This window comes from Salvia splendens, chromosome 9 (assembly GCF_004379255.2).
Source record: "Salvia splendens isolate huo1 chromosome 9, SspV2, whole genome shotgun sequence".
Classification (NCBI taxonomy): Eukaryota; Viridiplantae; Streptophyta; class Magnoliopsida; order Lamiales; family Lamiaceae; genus Salvia; species Salvia splendens.
In genome coordinates, this window is record NC_056040.1 from 9,322,992 (window position 1) to 9,344,278 (window position 21,287).

A 21,287-nucleotide genomic window follows, 5' to 3' on the forward strand; every position below is an offset into this window, starting at 1 on the left:
TCTTATTTAGTTTCGTTGTCAGTAGATTGTCGATGCCTCAATTTTAGGCATTGCTCCGATAAATTGGCTAACCACATCTTCACATTTGAATTTCCTTTATTGTTGGAACATATATACTAAAAAACATTTTTCGAGTTTATTATGAATTTGATAAATTGCTTGTATATTGTAAACTCTCCTCATTTAATGAGAATAATAAATGTTTTCTTCATACTGTGTATTTTACTTTAATGGGTATTGATCGTCTTTAATTACATATTTAATTATATAATTAAAACGCCGGAAAGTAAAATCAGTTCAAGTCTTCTACATTGAAGGCTGGGTCGTGGAACAGGTCATCACAGTAGGTGGCCCAGCCGGAACCTTGTAGAAGTAAAACTTTTTCACAACCTAGATAGGCTTTGGCTACCTATCGCGAAAGGTTGCAGTGTCCATCCGAAAGTCGTCTTTACCTTGAGAATGACTAGTGACACTGGTGTGGTATAGCATTGAAAGGATCTAAAGTATAGACATGTCTTTATTGCTATCTACTGAAAGACGATATCTTGGAGATTTAATATTTCTTAATCTTTGTAATAATATATGACACACGTTATTTAATCATACGCTGTTTTGACTTATCAATAGGTGCAGGTTTTTCGCAACTCAATATTCCTGATATCTTGGGTAATAGTAATTAATAACTAGTATGGTGTCAGTTTTATTATTACATTGAATCGTGTGTCTGTGCGATTTGACTATATCCCCAAGAGGTGTTCGAGAGAAGTTCTATTATTCGGAAACCCGACCGGTTTGGATTTAATCCAAGAATAATAGAAAAGCAAAGTATATCTTAATATACATCTCGTACTAGACAAACTCTTAGAAATAAAAAGATATTAATTAATTTAAAGTCCATAGCAGACTACAAATTAATTAATGGATATAGAATTTCTTAAACAAGGGAAATAATATATTAAAGAGGTTAACCCAGATTGCTTGTAATCACGGATTGGATGGGCGGTCAGTATTTCTTCGATAGTGGCACAAGAAATATTTCATTGGCCTTATATTGAATTATGAGTTAGTATAATTTAATTAGTAAAGAAGGTCCAATAGGGGAGGCCCAATCCAAGCCCCATAGATCCCTAGCCTAGCCCATCACAAACTCTATAAATAGAGATGAATGAGGTGTGACAAATACACACAGCATAAGAAGTGAAACTCTAGCCTCCACACTTGGAATTTTCTGCCCTCTCTCTCTAATTGAGGAATTCGAAAATCCTTTTTGTGTCTTCTTGGCATTCTTAGAGCATCTCCAGTGGGAGGACATCCCACTCGGACATCCACTAGGACATCCCAAAAACACCTCCTGCCACGTCACTAGGACATCCCACCCCACTGCCACATCACTAGGACATCCCCTGCATATCCGCCCTTCCCATCGCCCTTCCCACTAGGACATCCCGCAATTTAAAAATCACAATAATTTAATTTTAACATAAACAAAAAGTACGGGAAAGCAAAATACGGAAAAATTACGGGAAATACTTGAAAAGGGCAAACATACAAAGTCATAAAACATAAAAAAAAAAATCAAATATCGGACGTCCGACCGGGACAGCGTATCCATCACCGGGCGATCATTCCACCCATTCCACCCATTCCACCCATCCCACCCATCCCCGACATTCCCGGAACCGTTGACGCACTTCCGCTAACGTTTCCCTCCAGATCTATGGGAAACGCCGGAGTCTGCGACTCGCTCGTGGCCGGGGAGTTCCTATCGTTCTCCATTAAGTAGAAATGAAATTTGTAGTAAAAGAAGAGAGAAACTTGTTAACACAAGTGGTGCAAATGAAATGAAGTTCAACGAGCCGTATATATAGAATTAAAAAAAAAAATTCAAATATCGGACGTCCGACCGGGACGTCCGACCTTCGCCACAGTGGCGCCCGTCCACCCGCCCGTCCCCGGGACGTCCGAGGACACCCGACGTCCTCACGGGACGTCCGTATCCGACCTCCGACCTCCCAACGGCGGACGTCCCGTCGCCCTTCCCGGTGTCCGACCGGACGTCCTACCGAAGGGGCGCCATAGGAGATGCTCTTATCTTCTCCTGCAAGATCCTTATTATTTCTAAGAAATTCCTCCCACAAGGAATTTAGATCTAGAGTTGGGTCATAGGTTAGATGATCTTTGGTCTTGCAATCACAATCAAGCTTCAAGATCTACACGTGGAGAAGTAGCAAGCCACTTTGATTCTTTGAAGAATCATAATTGTAAGTATTTAACATCATAATTTAATTCTAAATTATGTGATTAATTGCGCAATAGCATGTCTCTATATATTGTAGCATGAAATTGAATCGATCCACATAATCTCCTAAATAGATTCTTTTATGAATTTATTTAATTTGTAATTTCCGCAGAGTAAACCCCAACATTTCCTAATAGCCATCGACACGTGCAACATAATTAAGCCACGTGTAATTTCTCGAAAAAGACCAAATGATGCAATTTACTGTTTAGGGTTGTGGTTTATTGTGGTTTCTGTTTCTTATTGCATTTGTGTTCTTCTCTTGCTTGTGCTTGTGTGTCTTGCCTTCATGACCTTTTCATTTTTTAGTTCACTTGAGTAGTGAGTTCTTTGTTGTATGTTCAAAAATACTCCTACGGCTTGGAGTTGTTTTGAGATCACACTTCTGATAAATGAAGTTGACAGATAACGTTATGATGTGTGTTGTTCATTTGCTTCTGATTTAATTATGTTCGTTTATAGATCTTTTACAATAATTCTGAATACAACTTTTGATGTTTGTATGTATGTTAATTCGTTGCTATTTGAATTTCTTTTGTACTGATAGCTTTTCATTTTTTTGGCTTGAGCATTTTATCACATATAAAAAAACTATTTTATTCTATAGTACAACATATTAGCCGCGCACGTTGCTAATTCAGAGTATTACTTGTTTGTGGATAGGGAAAAGCTTATTGCAAGTTTTTGATTGATTTTATTTTCTACTAAAACTCTGCCAATTAAAGTAATTAACACGTAATTAGTGAAGATCCAAGGATAATTTATTAAATGATCTGCGAAATAAAATTGACTGACACAGAGATAAGATGAAGATTCATTTCCACCATAACTGCTCATCAATGACCTCACTCCAAAAAAAATAGCATAGAGTTCATGTTACATACAATCATTTAAGTTCTTTTGTGTTATAGTATAATTAAATCGAGGTCGGTTTGAAGCTTCTACGTGTCAATTTGTGCTTTCCATTTGTGGAAACTATACCATGATTTTAAAGGTTTGACCAGATTCTCTCAGATTTCCCCAAATGGATCTAAGTTAATAACGAAAAAGAGAGAAAAAAAAATCAAGATGTGGAAATTATTCAATTCGATCCATTCGAATACAACATTAAATGATCATATATACTCCCTCCGTCCCGGACTACATGCACTTATTTCCTTTCTGGGCGTCCCAAGTTATTTGCACTCTTTCCATTTTTAGTAAAAATTATCACCTATATCCGCAATTGTTGACTTTGCTATACACTCATTCTTTAATCTCCGTGCCGAAAAAGGAAATGTGCGAGTAGTCTGGGACGGAGGGAGTACAAAACATACATCAACATATTAGATGAGTGGAAGAAGCACATATTCAGCCTCGAGTATATATTGTGTTTTGGAGACAATTGCAGCAATATGTAAGCACGAATAGCGGAGACAATCGCAACGGTAGGGATTGTCTCCAACTTAACTTTCAATTATTTCTCTTCTTTCTACTATTTTTTTATTTGTTTCCATTCATTTTCCCAAAAGATTTTTCCTCAATATTACCGTGCCTGGATATATTTTACAATTCTATATTTGTAAGGGACACAGAATATAATCATATATAGTCTTAGTCCTCTAGTGAACAAATAAAACAAATTGTCTCTTTGAGTCCTAATTATCTCCTATAGTACTCCCCCGATCCTCTAAAAATAGGAATTTTTTTAAATGACATGTGTTTTAAGCAAAACTAGTAAAATAAAAGAGAGGTAGAAAGGAAAGAGTGTTAGTGGAAAATAAGTTTCACCTCATTAGAGAAAAAGAAATTTCCTAAAAGGGAAAGTTTCTATTTTTAGGAGACGGGCCAAAAAGGAATGAATTTCTATTTTTAGGGGATGAATGAAGTATTATACTTACAGCCCACACTTTTAAATAACTATATACTATGTTTTATAAAAAAAATACACTCATCAATTTCACTTGTATAAAATTAATGACATAAAAAATTGAGATATTTTGCATAACCAAAACTAGATCATAAGATGTGATGTTATAAAAATAATGAAACGATAAGATTTTTAATGGAGTAAAGGCCAAAATTGGTCCTGAACATATGCTCATTTTATCATTTTGGTCCTAAACATTATCTTTTGAATTTTTTGGTCCTGGACATTTCAAATCGGATCACAATTGGTCATCCGTTAACAATTCTGTTAATATTTAACGGTCAACGATTTTAATCACAATTTTGACCAACTTAAACAATTTTTAATTATTTAATCATCAAAAATATTTTTTTAAATAAAATCATAAATAATTTGATTATTTAAAAATTGTTAAGTTGTAATAAATAATTTATGATTTTTTGATGATAAACACAATTTTGACCAACTTAAACATTTTTTAATTATTTAATCATCAAAATTATTAATTTTAAATAAAATCATAAATAATTTAATTATTTAAAAATTGTTTAAGTTGTAATAAATAATTTATGATTTTTTTATGATAAACACAATTTTGACCAACTTAAATAATTTTTAATTATTTAATCATCAAAATTATTTTTTAAAATAAAATCATAAATAATTTTGTTATTTAAAAATTGTTTAAGTTGGAATAAATAATTTAATTATTTAAAAATTATTTAATTATTTTTAATAAATAATTTATAATTTTATTAAAAAAAATAATTTTGATGATTAAATAATTAAAAATTGTTTAAGTTGGTCAAAATTGTGATTAAAATCGTTGACCGTTAAATATTAACGGAATTGTTGACGGAGGACCAATTGTGATCCGATTTGAAATGTCCAGGACCAAAAAATTCAAAAGATAAAGTTTATGACCAAAATGATAAAATGGACATATGTTCAGGACCAATTTTGGCCTTTACTCTTTTTAATGACATGAGATATTTCAGTTTTTCATGTTTTAAATTAATCCAGATGGAGATGCTATATACAGCTGAATAACATGTAAAGATATAAACAAATTAGAAACCCTATTTAAAGGCAAGACCTCTCATGCAATTGTCTTCTTCACTCCCAGACACCAACTGTTTCTTTCTACTCAACAACACACTTAGTACTGTGTTTTTACACTACTTTCCTACTCTTTGCCTACCTGCATCTCTTCCTTTCCACTTCTTTCTCAACTTTATTCACTTCTCACCATACTATATATACAGCCTTAGTCTCTACTTATTTATCCTCTCACATTTCACATTAATCTCACGTATATATACATAAAATGTCGAGCCAAACATCAAGATCAAGGCACTCTGGATCTTCAAGGATCACAGAAGATCAAATCAACAATCTCATCTCCAGGCTTCAACAACTTCTTCCCGAGATGCACAATAGGCGCTCTGACAAGGTACACTTTTTTTCTTTACATAAGTTACAATTAATTGAATTAATTTTTGGCTTGCAACCTATAAGGTTAATATTGATGTAATTAATTTCAAAATCATCACAAGCCCCAAAGTTTTAAGTTTTCATGTTGTTGAAGATAACTTGGAACTGTGTGATGCTAGTATAAATAAATTTAAAAAAATGTGCCATATTCTTGAACATGAAAAGTTCCCACCCTGCCATTTGTTTATGTCTTCTTTATAATATTAGATGTCAGACCAAGCTCAATGCATGTGCAAGGAAAAATAAAATATAACTACTACTTTTTAAATATCATGATACCTATACCAAACTGCAACTATATATGCTTTAATAATTTCTTATGAATTTAATTTTTGTGGTATTTTTCAGAAGTCGGCAACCAAAGTGTTTCAGGAGACATGCAACTATATTAGAAGCATGCACAGAGAAGTTGATGAGTTGAGTGAGAGGCTGTCTGAATTGCTTGAAAACGCAGACACAACTCAAGCTGATCTTATTAGAAGCTTACTAATGCACTAGCTAGTTTGAATATATTTTTCCGACTTTGAATTTTAATTGCTATTTTCTTCGCCAATCATCTCCTGTAATTTGTTTCATGCTACGTAGACGAGGATTTAATGTAATAAAATTATATTTCAGATCATCTCCTTATTGTTATTTACCTTCATATATATATATTAACATTGCATATAATCATTCATGTAACGTGCAATGGTGAAATAAAACAAGAAATAGACTACTAGAAGCGTGGTAGCTAGCTTGCTAGATCGCATGTATTATATAGTAGTTATGTGAATATTACTTTTATATGTGACTATAAGTATAACTAAATAAATAACTTCCAAATTTAAGTTTGAAGTATGGATTGATAAGTTAATAATCTTGCATCAGATCTCAAAGCACCTCATCATTATAAACCAAATCCTACAGCTACTATAACTTTGACAGTCAGGGTCAGCCTAATTAAATGGGAAATTATATTCTTCTAGCTAGTACTACTATTCTGTTATAATAGCATACTATGTACATTCCACCTTTAATTTTTTATTTTATAGTTTGAAGTTTTCTTGATCTATTGAGATGCTATTTTTATATAAAAAAATTAAAATCTAAAATTAATTAATTAATATGCATGCTAACAAAATTTAAAGTTATGGCCATGCTTTCTCATTTGTGTAGAATTTCGCTTACGGAAGCACGAAACGTTCTCTAAATTTGGATCATAATAACCTCATCAATTTCCCATAAATCATGATGAAACGTTGATGCATATCTCCATATTTATTTATGACGCCACAATCTAATTACAGAGAAAACATTTGCATTTATTTTTTATTTCTCAACGTATGCCCGGGTAAGCAGATCGGGCCACAAATAGTCGAATTCCGTTACTAGCAGTATTAATAATTCATGTTTTTTTTGTTAGTACTATTATTATTGCAGATCTTCCATCCTATCCTTTAAATAGGAAAATGAAACTCCAAAATAAATAAAGACTGTTAAATCAAAATTATAAGAATACTTGTAATTTTTGCAATTAGATAATCACATTAATTTTTGTAATTATAACACGCCAAATCAACAATCCATTTACACTGCCAATCGCTGTTAAATTCAGTATTTTTACCTAGTGCAAAATGCTTTTTCACAAGAAGTGAAATTTCTGCCTTCAACATGCCAATTGTGAATTCATCTTATAACCAGGCCACCACAACTCATTATCATTATCAACACCATTCGACATATCGTAATGTTGTTGGGCATCGGGTTTTGGTGGCTCTCAATGATATAATGAGGACCGAAAGAGTTGCAAAATAAGATCGATGTCCCAAGTAATACATTCATTACAATTCCCAGTCACAAATTTACACGATATAATGCAGCAGTCTTGGCATGATTTATAAGCTAAATAACTTGATCCAATTCAAACACGCAAATATCCCGACACATACCATAGCCTCCAAACACTGACCCCCGATTTTAATCAGCCGTCCAGCTCTGCTCCACGATCTCCCTCACTCTGCGATTGTATTCTCTCTTATTCTCGCTGAACATCCGAGCAGCTTCAGAATTTGCAGGGGAATTCGGATTGGGGTCACACAGCAAAGACTGCATGATTAAAAATGGATGTCAAGCTTTTCTATCGAGACAGAAACATCATCGCTATTCTTCATATATATCAATCCAAGCAGGTCTTTCATGTATGTGGAAAATGAAAGTAAGGCTTTATTATAGCAATAGATCTCCAAAAGCCACTTCTTGTTTCTTGTGGGATTGCCATGCTACAACTTTAAACAATCGCAAGCTGTGGTTGGCTGTAGACATCAGAATATAGCAACCTAATCATGTGTCTTAAAATGAGGAATCACTCAATCTTTTTACGTGGACGATTTTCTTTAGATAAGCAGAATGGGACTACTTATGTGGCTGCTTAATCAAATGCAGCCCAGCAGATCGTCAAGAGGAGTTAGGGGGATCCCGTATTTAGCATGAGCTATTATCACATTCTGTGTGCGTGTGTGTGAGAGTGAGAGACAGAAAGATAGGTGCTTGCATAAACAAATGCGACAGAGTAAACAAATATTGAAGCAATGTGATGATGTTAAGATGCCAAACCATGACGTCAAAAGGAAAATTATCTATAACTGATGCATAACAACTTTCATTAGGATGTTCAACTCAAAAGCATCTTTCTCGGATAATGATGGCCGTAGCAGATATGTTTACATACAAGTATTTGAAATATTATTGACCATTTGTCTAACCCCGATCGGTAGACATTTGTTTCCTGAGTATACCCAGAAGCAAAAAAAATTCGTTTCATTAAGAACATTAGCTAGCACTACAAAATGTTCAGGACATCAGACATTTTAGCTAGCATTATAAAATGTTCAAAGCATCAAATAGCGGCATATTTACCTGGATTGAAGTTAGTATAGCTGCAACATCATAAATAGGGCTCCACTGATTTTGAAGAATGTCCAAACATATGCTTCCATCCGCATAAACTAAAGCAAACGGACAAATTTAAGCACATAATAAACAAATATATGGCATTATTGAACCCTCATGCAGTTGACATACTATTTGGGTGGAACATTCTAGAAACAAATCGAACTGTTGGTGGCTTGTTTGGATAATCTTCTGTGAACTGAAGGGTCAACTTGAACGTACCTGCCAAATTCAAAGCACGGCCAATGAATTTACACCACCCAAATATCATGAATAATGAGTAGGATGCAAGCACAAGCATAATAGAGCATGCAAACTTATTGAACAATAAAAATATTCTTTAATATATTAAGAAATATGCATTAACAATGATGATAAAAGCAAATACTTTTCTACAATGGGTTATCTAGCTTTATCTACAAGATCCAGCAATATGGACCCCATTACTGTCATAATCTCTGCATTGCAAGAAAACTAGTTCACAAATAAACAAGGTGGATGTTTTGATATTTCGACAACCTCAAAGATATGACACCACTAAATGAGGTATCTAGCAAAACTTTAAGTTAGCATGAATTGATTGTTTGGTGAACTTAGGGCCCGAAGAATCAGGTCATATATCATTCATGTCTAATAAAGGAAATGGTCTTAATAATGAGATCTATAACGCTGCGCATTTTTCTGTACTATCTATTGCAACTACTCATCTTAATCCAGATGCTTCTATAATACTCCATTAAAAGACACAAGACAGACCTTATCATTCCAAGACCACAGAGAGCAAACATGCTCGTTTATAGCAAATAGGGATTTAGGGATTCACATAAAAAGGCAGAAATACACAAGTGGACCATGCAAATAAAGATGTACAGTTAAGTTCCAGTATATATACTGACCTCCGTCCCACGGTGTATCATCCGGACTGCAATCCACACAACAAACACACCACAATTAGCGTAACTAACCAAACTTTACGAACTACAAAGATAAACAAAATAATCACCAGCTTAATTGTAGAGTACTAAGTTATAAAGAAACATTAAAGTAACACAATCCTTTAGAAATGAAACCCTGCTTGACTAGATGTAGACAACAAACTAACCCAAATATAACAGCATTCCAGAGCATAATGTTGTTGTCTTGCGGTGCCCCACTGATACCGGCAGGTGGGTCATGCTGCAATCTCTTGAAGTCCCTCATCAGTCTCTTTCGAGATGGAGTCGACATATTATTGCCTGCAGAAGCACTGAGCTATATTTACCAACCCAAAGGGCAGGAGATACAAACAATCAAACCAACTTAGCAAGTAACACAACCTCAAAAGCAATCCTTTTTTTTAGACACCCCTAACCTGTAGCAGTTCATAATCCAAAATTGACTCGATCATAAACATGAATTGAGCACACCATTGCAATAATTCATCAGAACAGAAACCAAAGACAAGGAATATCAACATTTAATTAGGCAACTTAGTGAATAGAATAAGATTAGAACAATTAGGGCACCAATATCCCAGATCCTCACATCAATAATAATCATTCCTGCCAACAACAGGTAATAATCCATCTATATTTTCCACATAGGCTGATTAGGGTTAATCAGCCACAAATATGAAGATCCAACGGCTTAAAAAAGGGGAGCAATTAAACGGGCAACACGAAATCAAGGGTTTCCCCATCAAAATCAAAATCTCGACGCATTTCTAGAATAAAAGATCTAATTAGCAATTGATTCATTAAATTCAGAAAAGGGTATGTGCTTACCTTTTTCAGTGAAGTCTTGGCAGAGAGCAGGGATGGAGCTCGAGTGGAGAAATGGAAGGGAAAGAGGAAAAATCGAATCTTTATATTGGTATTGCGTTTAGTATGACTTCATTTGGGGATTGGTGTCCCACTTTTTCACTGGCGATATTAATCTTGGGATATTTGTTTTCACTTCTTTTTTTAACAATTAAATATGATTAAACATGTGATAAGACTGATTATCTGTAAGAATTAATAATTCTCCTGGATCACTTCCAGAATAATTTCGCATATATGATGAGTATTTGTTACAAAAATACACTTGCGGATTCGATAAATAAAATTTACTTTTCTCATAATTAAATGTGTTTCATTATGGAGTAAGATTGATTATTTGTAAGAATTAATTATTTCTTTGGTTCACTTCGTGTTTGTTACAAATCATCTCTCCAATTCATCACTTTTTCAGACTCGACCAAATCCATTAATATAGAATCAATTCTGTCACGATGGTCATGCTTCATCTGTCCACGATTACATATCCTACTCTTTAGTAGTTCAAATTTTAAGAAATATAATAAACGTGGATAAAAAAACTAGTGAAATATAATCGTCTAATTCGTACATATTAGTTTTATACAATAAATTATAAAGAAATTGAATTAGTGAAATGACACAAATTAATAGGAAAACAACCAAAATGCTAAATGTGTAGTCGCGAACGGAGAACTTGTTAAAAATAATAGAGTTACGCTAATACAATGATTCACTATTGCGAGCAAATTTACAAGTTCCACCAATTTTACACTAAAAGTGCAGAGTATATACATCAACTAACTAACATCTGTTTTTTCAAGTAGTACAATTGATTTCTCTTGATCATCAGTTCTAATAAAATCCAAGTGACGATAGACACATGCATTGTTAACAAGGTAGACCGGGAATACATTTCAAATGGCCGGAGTGTCGCACCAACGTGCTTGCAAATTGGCCCGGTTTAGGTGGAATATACTCGGGGCCATGTACAAACTTATGATGAGGATCTCCCGATTGGATAAAAAACGCGCCATTTTGCAACACATCTCCCTCAGATTTCCACACCCAATTCTTCCACACACTCTCTGTCGTATACTCTCTCTTAGTCACCTACATTATTACAAACAACATCAGAATCATCGATCATTACAAAATAAACGGAATTTACTGACAGATACCTCTTTGGCGTTCATGTTATCTGAGGCAATGAAGCGGTTGCCCTGGCTAAGTAAGGTGGGGCCTTGACTTCCTCCGATCGCGTACATTTCCCAATTTGTGTAGTCGTTGTTCACAATGTGTGTGTACCCATACCTCACTCGCGGCATTCTTTGAATCAAACCTTTCCCAAAATGGTTAAACGCCAATGTTACTTGCATTATCTTGTCATCTGAGTAGCTATCGCTTGCTCCAAATAGCAAAACCTGCATATATTCAATTAGTATTATTTGTCTTATCCCTGATAGAAATCCATAAGGTTCCATCCTAAACCCTTGATAGATAATTTTCATCATAAAACTAATTAGTGATAAGAGGAGTGACCTATTAGATTTATATAGTGGTTTCAGTTCTCTCTTTACACCGATACAAAATACTACTTTGTTTTGAAATTACATTACATACATCATTATGGCGAGCGAAATGGCAATTTGAGATGGTGACAGCCGTCGACCCTTTGACCACATCGATTAGGCCATCATAGCAACTAGATAGGGACAAGTGGTCAAGCCAAATGTTGCTAGATCCGAACACGGAGACAGCATCGCCGTCGCTCTGCCCACGCTGCCCGTAGTGAGTGATGGAGTCTCGCACGAGGCCTCCGCTGCCCACTTTGATGTCGTAGATCTTGATGTTGTGTATGATCACGTTGCTCACGTACTGGATCATGAATCCCGCGCCATTGGTGATCTGGATCTGAGCCCCGCGCCCGTCGATGGTCTTGTTGCACGTGAAGATCAGCTCCTGAGAGAGCCGAATCACCATGTGGCGCGCGAATATGATCCAGAGTGGCTCTGTCTGGATCACCGCGTGCCTTAGGGTTCCCGGCTTAGGGTTGACTAGGTCGTTGTCTGAGGGGTCCGTCACCATGTAGATCTTTCCCGCCTTGCCCCCCGTGGTGTGGCGCCCGAACCCTAGGACACAATCGGCTAGCTTCTTGCGGTTTTTTTCCCAATGTGGATCACACCTCCAACATTGGTCGATAGGGTTTGTGGCCTCGCATGGCCCACTATGGCGCTTACCTACTAGACCTCTTCTTGTCGAGTTGTATCCTTTAAATGCCCTTCACAAATTAATTAGCAATGTTACTATTAAGTTTGAAAAGTTAAGGATTTTTAATATATAAAGACATAATTAAATAAACTTACTTGTGAACATGTGAGTTTAAATGATTTAGGACAATGTGAGGATTGGGTTCATACGCCTGTTGATTAGCTTGCCTCGCTTGTAATGCACGTTCTCGCCATACGATGTCGTCTGTCTCAGTATTGTTTGCCTTTGCGGTGACCAAGGCCACAAGAGAAATCAAGAAAACCAACACAAACCTAATAGGATCCATTCTTGAAATGAATGGAAAAATATTTTATTCTTTTCCTACTGTTTTTTTCTTTTTTTTTTGGGTTTTCCTACTAAGTTGTTTGACCTACATAATCTATGGAAAGTTTTAGCAACATCATGCAAAATATAAACCCACATAATTAAAAAGAAGTTAAGCATATGTGGTGTGCAATGGTGGTGTTTGAAGTGTGAGATAGGTATGATATCTCTGCAATAGTGCATCCCAACTAAAATGTTGAATCAACCAATATTTGTGGAAGAAATGGATAATGAGAATGAGAAGTCAAGAGGGAAAAGTGGGAAAGATTAGTGAATGACTTGGGAGAGAAATGTGGAGGATGGTCAAATGTATTAAATTATTAATTATACTAGATAGTATATAACAATATTCATGAATTATTACTGTGACAAATCGACATGTTATATATTGTCACTAAATTTTTTAATACTCATGACAAAAACATTTGGCCGCCATCTGAAGACATAATATTTTATATCATAAAAGTAATATTATCACAAACTTTATTTACCAAAGATGATTATGTCATTTGGACGCCAAGATATATAATAATCATGCTTATTAATATTATAACTATTTAATTATATAACTACAAATGATGTCATTCTTTATAAATGACATTAAAACTCATTATGTGTGAGAATAATAAATGTGAAGATTCGAAATGGCTTGAAAAAGGTCACTTTTGAGCAATCACATCTATAAAGAAAAGAATCACATCTATAAAGAAAAGAATCACATCTCTTCCCTTTGGCTATTCTCTCTTCCAAGATCAAGCAATGTACTAATTTAGTTAGATAGAATCCTCATTAACTAACTTCCAAGCCAAACTACAAACAGCATATTCTATATGTATATCTTGTTTCATCTTTTGTCTCAACATCAATACACAAACCACATAGAGAGAAATTGAGAGAGAGAGATAGGGATTAGCAATGGCAAGGACAGAGAGGGGTTTGGGCAAGAGAGATTTGAGCATGATTTTTACAGAGATAACTCCACCTCATGGATGGAAGCAGGATCGAGATTTCCATTACTTACGCTTAACACTCCCCGGTAATAATAATACATGATTTTAATTTGTTGCTACACATGATTAATTTTAACATCATGGTTGTCCAACATTATTTTGTAACTTCTTCTACCTTTCCTTTTTCCATGCCCAATTTTGTTCCTAATCTATATAATTTGAAGGGTTCGAGGCAAACGATATAACCATACACATGGATAAGTACGGTCATCTAGTGGTGCGTGGCAACAAACAAGTGACCGAGCACAAGTACGTGAGCTTTGAGGAGACGTATGAGATTCCAAGCGATGCTAAGCTGGACGAAGCCATGGGATTGTTCGAAGATAACCAAATTTATTGCGTTACTATACCAAAAGTGAAGGGCCAACAACAACATGAAATCGCCATGCCCAAAGAGCATAAGATCAATCCCAAGCCGCGTGATAACGCTTCAATTCACCAATACGACAACAACAATAACAACAACGACAGAAACAGCAATGTCGAAACGCCAGAGGTCCCGGCTCAAGGAAGTACTCGTCCTCGGAAAGATTATTTGAAAATTGTTAGAGGAGACAAGTCCGCCATGATGAAAATTGCATTATATATAGCAGCATTGATTGCTTTGACTGTGATCACGGTGCTTATAATTCTTAAGCTTCGTTCCTAGTAAAATACTTGTGCACCTTTCCTGCTAGAACATAAATTTTTATGTGTACATAAAATTATTGGATGACATGTATATAAGAATGATGTTCATTTTCAATTTTTCATTCATTTCAGACAACTATAAATTGCATCATAACCAAACATATATTTTATTTTATTTTATTTATATATGCGAAAAATCACAGATGAAAAGCATAACCATAAATAAAATTTACTAGCACTACATGAACGGTATAAAACTACGAATGATTATTACCATTGCACATTAACTATAAAGTAGCTAATAATAAGAAGATGACCCAATGAATTTTATTATATTAAATTACCATATAAAACTCTAGAAACAAAATATAATATATTAATCCGATGGTGGAGTCAAAGTTTAGATTATTTTGGGAGCCCAATTAAGTTTAGGAGTTGGCCCAAATCTCAAGTGATTTAATCTGACCCGACCCAATCATTTATTGAATGGATAAAGGTGAATATAGCATCCACTCGATTAATTCAGTTTGGATAAGCAGCGCAGCGCCCTGATTGGTGGACCTCTACATTTTCCTTCCCCAAATATCGAATTACATTTTGCCAGCTGAGAGTTTGAAACTCTAATGGCAGCACCAACGAAAGTCGCCGGAAACGGTTTATTTCCCTCCAATTCCCCCCGCCTTCGTCTTTTTCCTTCCAATTATGCCCCTCGTTTCCTAGCCATGGCACCACAAAAGAAGGTAATTTTTCATAATATCATTCTCCACTTCTCTAGTGATTATTTAAGTTTGCAAAATTGTATCTTAAGATTATATATATATAATTAGTTTGTTTTATGATATTGAATCTCACAACTCAATACTAAATAGATAATCATATGATAATTAGTATTTTCTTAGTTGCATATGATTGTTAAGATTTAAAATGATTAGATGTATTTTTTCATCAGTATGGATTTATCTTGTTAAAAGTCTCATGCTATGTGCAAAGTTGAGTGTTCTAATTAATTACTGATTTTAATCGCTTACACATTACTTATAAGAATAAGAATAATCCATGGTCAATTTAATCTTGATATTTTATTTATTTTTATAGGTGAATCAGTAAGATTCCAAGTAAAGATATTGATGTTGAAGTAAAAATACATTATAAAACGTGTGACTTAGAAAGAAATGGAATGAGTATTTGTTTGTTATTATAGCATAATAAAAGAAGAAGAATTTGGAGTTAATTTAATGTTGATATTGTAATTAATATGCAGGTGAATAAGTACGATTCAAAGTGGAAAAAGGAGTGGTTCGGTGCGGGACTATTCTACGAGGGCGGCGAAGAGGTAGAAGTGGACGTGTTCAAGAAGCTGGAGAAGCGGAAGGTGCTGAGCAACGTCGAAAAAGCCGGCTTACTTTCCAAAGCCGAGGAATTCGGCGTGACTCTATCATCCATAGAGAAGCTCGGCCTTCTCTCCAAGGCGGAGGACCTCGGCCTGCTCAGTCTGCTCGAGAAGGCCGTGGACACTTCACCCGCCGCATTGGCCTCCGCCGCCCTGCCCCTCCTGCTGGCGGCTGTGCTCGTCGTTGTCGTGATCCCGGACGACTCGACGGCGCTGGTGGCGGTGCAGGCCCTCATTGGAGGCCTGCTGGCGGTTGGGGGTGTGGGGTTGTTTGTGGGGTCGCTTCTTGTGGAAGGGTTGCAAGAGGCTGATTAATTGGGATTGTTTTGGTTTTTTTTTAATATGTATATTAGTATAGCTTTCTCTTACGCTTTGTTTGACGGTTGATATTATTATTATTATTATTGTTATTATTCAAGGTTTTATTTGGGTAATAGCGTGACAACATTATGAGAAACTTTCATATAATTGTTGGGGTGAATGAATCAATAAACTTCTTTAGTGGGCACTAATTACTTTAGAGTTATTTTTTTTGTGGTCGACAATTATCTTACAAAAACCATTTAGGAACAATTAGTAAAGCTTAAAACAACTACTCCATAAAATAGTTATGAAAATTAATAAAAAATGGAGATGCGGGGTATCGATCCCCGTACCTCTCGCATGCTAAGCGAGCGCTCTACCATCTGAGCTACATCCCCTCGTGATATATAATTCATGTATTTATATATTTGTCCTTTGCATAAAATGTGTCAAACGAATTCTCCAAGGTAGTTTAAACTTTAAATTGGTGGCCGTGCGTCGGCGCGCCTCCCTGCTATAATTGCTTGAATTGGTTACCAATTTAATGTGAACGTAATACAATTTTTTGCCAATTAATTTACTACTATACGATTCCTGCCATCCAGAACGTGTGGCGATTAAGGCTTAAGCTAGACCGTGAGAGATTCAGGTTTATAAGAACCAATTAGCAGTTTTGATGTTTCGTCCTTGTCTAGAATCCGTTTATTAAATACTCCATGTGATTTCCACTGCTTTCATTGTTTAACTCTTAACACAAATAGTAACATTAATTTGCTATGCTTTCAATACAAATACAATACTCATATGAAAACAATGTTGATATTTATATATCATTGCATAGTTTAGTTTCTCAATTCTATTAGTAGCTATCTTTAGATCGTGGATAGGACGATTCAACAAGTAGAAGTCTCAAGCCTCAGATGACTCTTGCTGATTTTGAATCTCCGTGTGATTGCTAGGCTCCGATGTTTTGTAGCTGTAGCGCTGTGCCCAAAATAGATAGTGCAGGAAGTTTAAGCCACTTAGGATGCACATGAACCAGTAGAATCTTTCCAAGTGATAGTGGTTCAAATTGCTGCCATGGAGCCATGGTTTATGATGGAAGGCGCCTGTGATGCAGTTGATCACATTTACTAGCACTGAGCTGAGATAATATCCCATTGCTAGTGAGGCCCATGATAGGGAGGTTGCTAATGACCTCATGCTGAATGGGGCGCCTCTGTGAAGAAGAAATCCATCAGGCCAGCCAAGCTGAAAAGATCAGCTGAGCCGAGGAATACGTATTGCCAAGACACCCAAAGGAATGTGATTGGTAGAGGCTCCTTTGAGTTTATTAGGCCTGATCGTGTCGCGACCTGCTTCCTCTTCACCTCCACCAATGCTGCTACGGCCATGGCCAAGATAGAGAGGACTAAGCCGGTCCCAATTCGTTGAAGATGTGTGACTCCCATTTCGGTGTTGGTCAGCTTTCTGGAGAAGGGGACTATGATATGGTTGTAGAGTGGGGTGAGTATCATTATGAAGAGTACAGGGAATACTGGCAAGGAAGCTGGTGGGACTTTTAAAGATCCAATTTTGGTGTTCATGGTGGCTGCTTGTTGGACTGAAAAGGTGGAAAGCTGAGCAAGGCAGCAGTTAAGAATAATTGTTGACATGAATATGGGAAGGATCTTAAGGACTGATTTAACATCTTCTATCTGTTTTGTGGTGCAGCGAAGTCTTGGTTGGGCTGGTGCGGCATCTAATGCTCGGTTGAGGAACCTGAGATCTTCTGTGATGGTTCGAATTTCGTCCTTTCCTGCTCCATGCTCTTCATCCTCTGTCACCTCTGCTGAGCTTGATGGAGTTCTGCTCACATTGTCAATAGCATTCTTTGTTTTCCTTGAAATCCATGACTTGTATGTTGCAGCTATCAAAACCTGTCCGAGAAAAATAAAAGAGTTACTGACTGCTCGCCTGTGGAGATTCTTGGAAATGGTTTGGACTGTACCTTAATCATGGTTGTGATAGGACATCCTGAGGGAATTTTTATCCTGTATCTAGCTGATCCGAGGAGGAAAACTGGTATAGAGATCAATATGGCTGCAGTGGCAATTCCATAACCCCACTGCCAGCCCTTGTTATCTTCAATCCACACCACAAATGTTACAGCAACTAATGCTCCACAGGAGAGGCAGAATACATAGTAATTGAAGAATGATGATCTCTGTTTCCTTCCTTGTGCAGTATGCTCATCAAATTGGTCGGCTCCGTGAGGAGGAAGTGAGCCTTTAATTCCACCAACACCTAGTGCAACCAAGTAAAGGCCTACATATAAAAGTGCTGCCTTGCCCTCGTCAACTTCCTGACACGAGACGTTTCTGTTGAATGACTTGCAGATGGGTGGTTTCAGGGACAGAATATGAGCTTGCACTGTGAGAATCACTAAACCCTGTTGCATACACTTGTACTATCAGTAAATGTGTTGCTCATGTTTCATACTCTGAAATCACATAAGTATGTTGTTATCAGAATGCATGTTGACTGATGTCATGTTGCCATAATTGTTCTAACTCTATATTTTGCTTATTAGAAAATCAAAGCTAAGCAAGTATAGCATCTAATTTTATTTTCTTAGATACTTGGGCTGTTTTTTTACTTTAAATCCTCAAGATTAAGTAATAATAGGTGTTGAAGTTGAAAATGAAATCTTGTCAAGATTCGAATTAACTCTCCAGTGGGACACAACATTGAAATCCAGAAATCTGATTGGCTAACAAAAATCAGGCAAATAAATGTTAGTAATAATTATTTGACTTTGTTCTTGGGTGTCATTTATGAAGAATTTGCTAGTGGTCCATGCATTATTTGTTTGTGTTACTGTTTACATATATTAATATTTTTATATTGTGGTCCATATGGTTCCTATATTTCCACTATAAATTATGCTATTTTTTTCTTGCCACTATATAAGTAAAGTATGGTATGAGTGCATGTATTTATTTCTACCTATTATATGTGAATACAGTTATTCGAAATTCTAGAAGTTAGTACATTGTCTCCTATTCTTAAATTGGTATTGTTTGTTAGTAGGTGGACCTACGTTTGTAAAATAAGTACACTATTTATTTCTGTCTTTTTGTGTTGTAGGGTAAAAGGTTTTGTGCTTTAGATGATCCTGTTGAGTTTTGTCTTTGTTAATGACAGTATTGAGCAAGCAGGATGTTTGCAAAAAAAGGAGTTTTGAAATCTTACCAGAATCTCTGTTGTTGCACTTATTAGATAGATTGAGTAGGTAGTGAAGTAGGAGTCAGACAAGAAGCCACCAGATAGAGCAAGGAGGAAAGCAGTCCCCATGAAGGTTGTAACTGTATTTGCTGAGGCAGATGGAGAAAAGTTCATGAACTTTGTCAAGTAGAGAACCAAGTTGCTTGCATTGGCCAGATATGCTAGATTCTCAACAGGGAGTTAATTTACCATGCTACTTTTAAGACAGTTGCTAGATTTTGGGACATACTAACCGAGGACAAAAGAAGCTGCAAGTGCACCACCCTGAATGGCTGGTCCGTTTCTCCAGTTTGCATAGCCTTCCCACCTGTTTGATCCATTCTCCTTATCCTACAGCAGGGTAATAAGTAACGATAATGATAAAGAAAGGAAAATGTTGAAACGATGAAATGAAATTCATTAATATTCTAATGCTTGGACCATACCATCTCTTTTGTTCAGTATCTGCTATGATGTGGTTTTCTGAAACCTTATCAGAGTGTGTCACCATACACAGCATTTAAGCAGGAGTGGCCTTTAAATACTGGAGTTTTCGGCTTGTGCAATCTGGTTAGAAAAATCTGGAACTCATTGATATGACCATACATACTCATGCACGTGCCTTTTTCATGCCTTGCGATCTAGCCGACTTTACTCTTTGATGTGGAATCGTTGGCATTTAATTCTGTTAGTGATGGCTTCTCTCTCTCTCTCTCTCTCTCTCTCTCTCTCTCTCTCTTCTATTTTTATTTAAAAGGTAATTATGATAATGATATGTGCAAATTGGATTGATCTTTAATTTTCTGGTGAGGAAGATTAGATACCACCAGAATATATACAGTTAGGTTCTTGATCAACACCAGTAAATTTGAGGTGAGAAAGTCCTCTATATGGTGGGGCCTTGGTTATCCTGCACAAGCTGGCAGTTTGTTAATAGTCTGCACAAGCTGTCTATATACGTGCATATATATTGTCTTTCCTTATTATTTTTAGATGCATAGGAAAATTCCAACAAGTTTTATTCTGGAATTTAACTCATTTCATGTGCTAGGGGATCATGAATAGGCATTCAGAGTAACTACCAACGAACTAGTCCTGTGCCTGAATATGATTCGCAATAGCATTTCCTTATGTCGAATTTAGAATTTATCTTCCGATTGTTTGTACTCAGGTTACATCTGATGTTTTCCCTTTGAGCTATTTTTGTATAGTTGATTGATGATTGTGTTCTGCATAAATCATCTATCTCTCTGGCTGTGTTATTCTGAAATAACAAGAAAATTATGAGAATGTATAGTTTATAATCATGCATATTGATCAGCATTTATCAGATAAGAAGGTTAAACTGAGGAATTTATTGGGCTCCTAAAGCCTTGAGCTTTTTCAGTTATTAAATATTCAAAGAAAAACCACTTGGTTGACAAACTTTGTGGTTTTAAAAAACAAAAAAAGATAGCCTGTATATCCTTGAAATCATGTCTGACAGTATTGATGTGAGACATTTAATAACAAGCACCCTCTTTGCTTCAGAGCTCAGACATGTTTACATATGCTAAGTGAATCCCATTTTTCAGTCACCATGTTCCACAGAATTGTTATGCTAAAAATACAAAAAATGCAAAATTGTGAAAAAAAAATTTATGAGAATGTTAATAGTACACAAATCTTTCTCCCAATGATATTATGAACCTAAAAGTATCATCAATATGATCTTAAGGTCATAAGG

At 35.8% G+C, this 21,287-nt stretch overlaps 5 protein-coding genes, 1 non-coding gene and 1 pseudogene across 7 annotated transcripts; 3 read left to right on the top strand and 4 right to left on the bottom strand.

Moving 5' to 3' along the window:
- Positions 1-5,514: 5,514 nt before the first annotated feature.
- On the top strand, positions 5,515-6,211 carry LOC121747593 (transcription factor PRE3-like). Its single transcript, XM_042141663.1, has 2 exons — positions 5,515-5,640; positions 6,030-6,211. The coding sequence occupies exons 1-2, from the start codon at positions 5,515-5,517 to the stop codon at positions 6,177-6,179; spliced, it is 276 nt and encodes a 91-aa protein (XP_041997597.1). The 3' UTR covers positions 6,180-6,211.
- A 1,256-nt stretch (positions 6,212-7,467) lies between these two features.
- LOC121747322 (ubiquitin-conjugating enzyme E2 2) lies at positions 7,468-10,524 on the bottom strand. 2 transcript variants are annotated; one of them, XM_042141339.1, is made up of 6 exons: positions 10,376-10,524; positions 9,715-9,847; positions 9,509-9,534; positions 8,745-8,834; positions 8,580-8,668; positions 7,468-7,769 (listed from the first exon to the last, which is right to left on the bottom strand). In XM_042141339.1, exons 2-6 carry the CDS (start codon positions 9,837-9,839, stop codon positions 7,641-7,643), a joined length of 459 nt encoding a protein of 152 aa, XP_041997273.1. In that variant the 5' UTR covers positions 9,840-9,847; positions 10,376-10,524; the 3' UTR covers positions 7,468-7,640. The 2 variants fall into 2 exon arrangements, with proteins under 2 accessions (XP_041997273.1, XP_041997275.1); XM_042141341.1 differs by having other exon boundaries at positions 9,715-9,858; positions 10,376-10,504.
- A 587-nt stretch (positions 10,525-11,111) lies between these two features.
- On the bottom strand, positions 11,112-13,019 carry LOC121747463 (pectate lyase-like). The gene is made up of 4 exons (XM_042141497.1): positions 12,754-13,019; positions 12,011-12,668; positions 11,569-11,811; positions 11,112-11,500 (listed from the first exon to the last, which is right to left on the bottom strand). Exons 1-4 carry the CDS (start codon positions 12,942-12,944, stop codon positions 11,279-11,281), a joined length of 1,314 nt encoding a protein of 437 aa, XP_041997431.1. The 5' UTR covers positions 12,945-13,019; the 3' UTR covers positions 11,112-11,278.
- Positions 13,020-13,856: 837 nt separating this feature from the next.
- On the top strand, positions 13,857-14,737 carry LOC121747500. The gene is made up of 2 exons (XM_042141546.1): positions 13,857-14,018; positions 14,157-14,737. The coding sequence occupies exons 1-2, from the start codon at positions 13,898-13,900 to the stop codon at positions 14,639-14,641; spliced, it is 606 nt and encodes a 201-aa protein (XP_041997480.1). The 5' UTR covers positions 13,857-13,897; the 3' UTR covers positions 14,642-14,737.
- A 416-nt stretch (positions 14,738-15,153) lies between these two features.
- Positions 15,154-16,425, top strand: LOC121746830. The gene is made up of 2 exons (XM_042140768.1): positions 15,154-15,362; positions 15,884-16,425. Exons 1-2 carry the CDS (start codon positions 15,246-15,248, stop codon positions 16,325-16,327), a joined length of 561 nt encoding a protein of 186 aa, XP_041996702.1. The 5' UTR covers positions 15,154-15,245; the 3' UTR covers positions 16,328-16,425.
- Positions 16,426-16,640: 215 nt separating this feature from the next.
- TRNAA-AGC lies at positions 16,641-16,713 on the bottom strand. The gene has a single exon. It is a non-coding gene; the product is annotated as a tRNA-Ala (tRNA).
- Positions 16,714-17,055: 342 nt separating this feature from the next.
- LOC121747603 lies at positions 17,056-20,313 on the bottom strand (annotated as a pseudogene).
- Between the last annotated feature and the right edge of the window lie 974 nt (positions 20,314-21,287).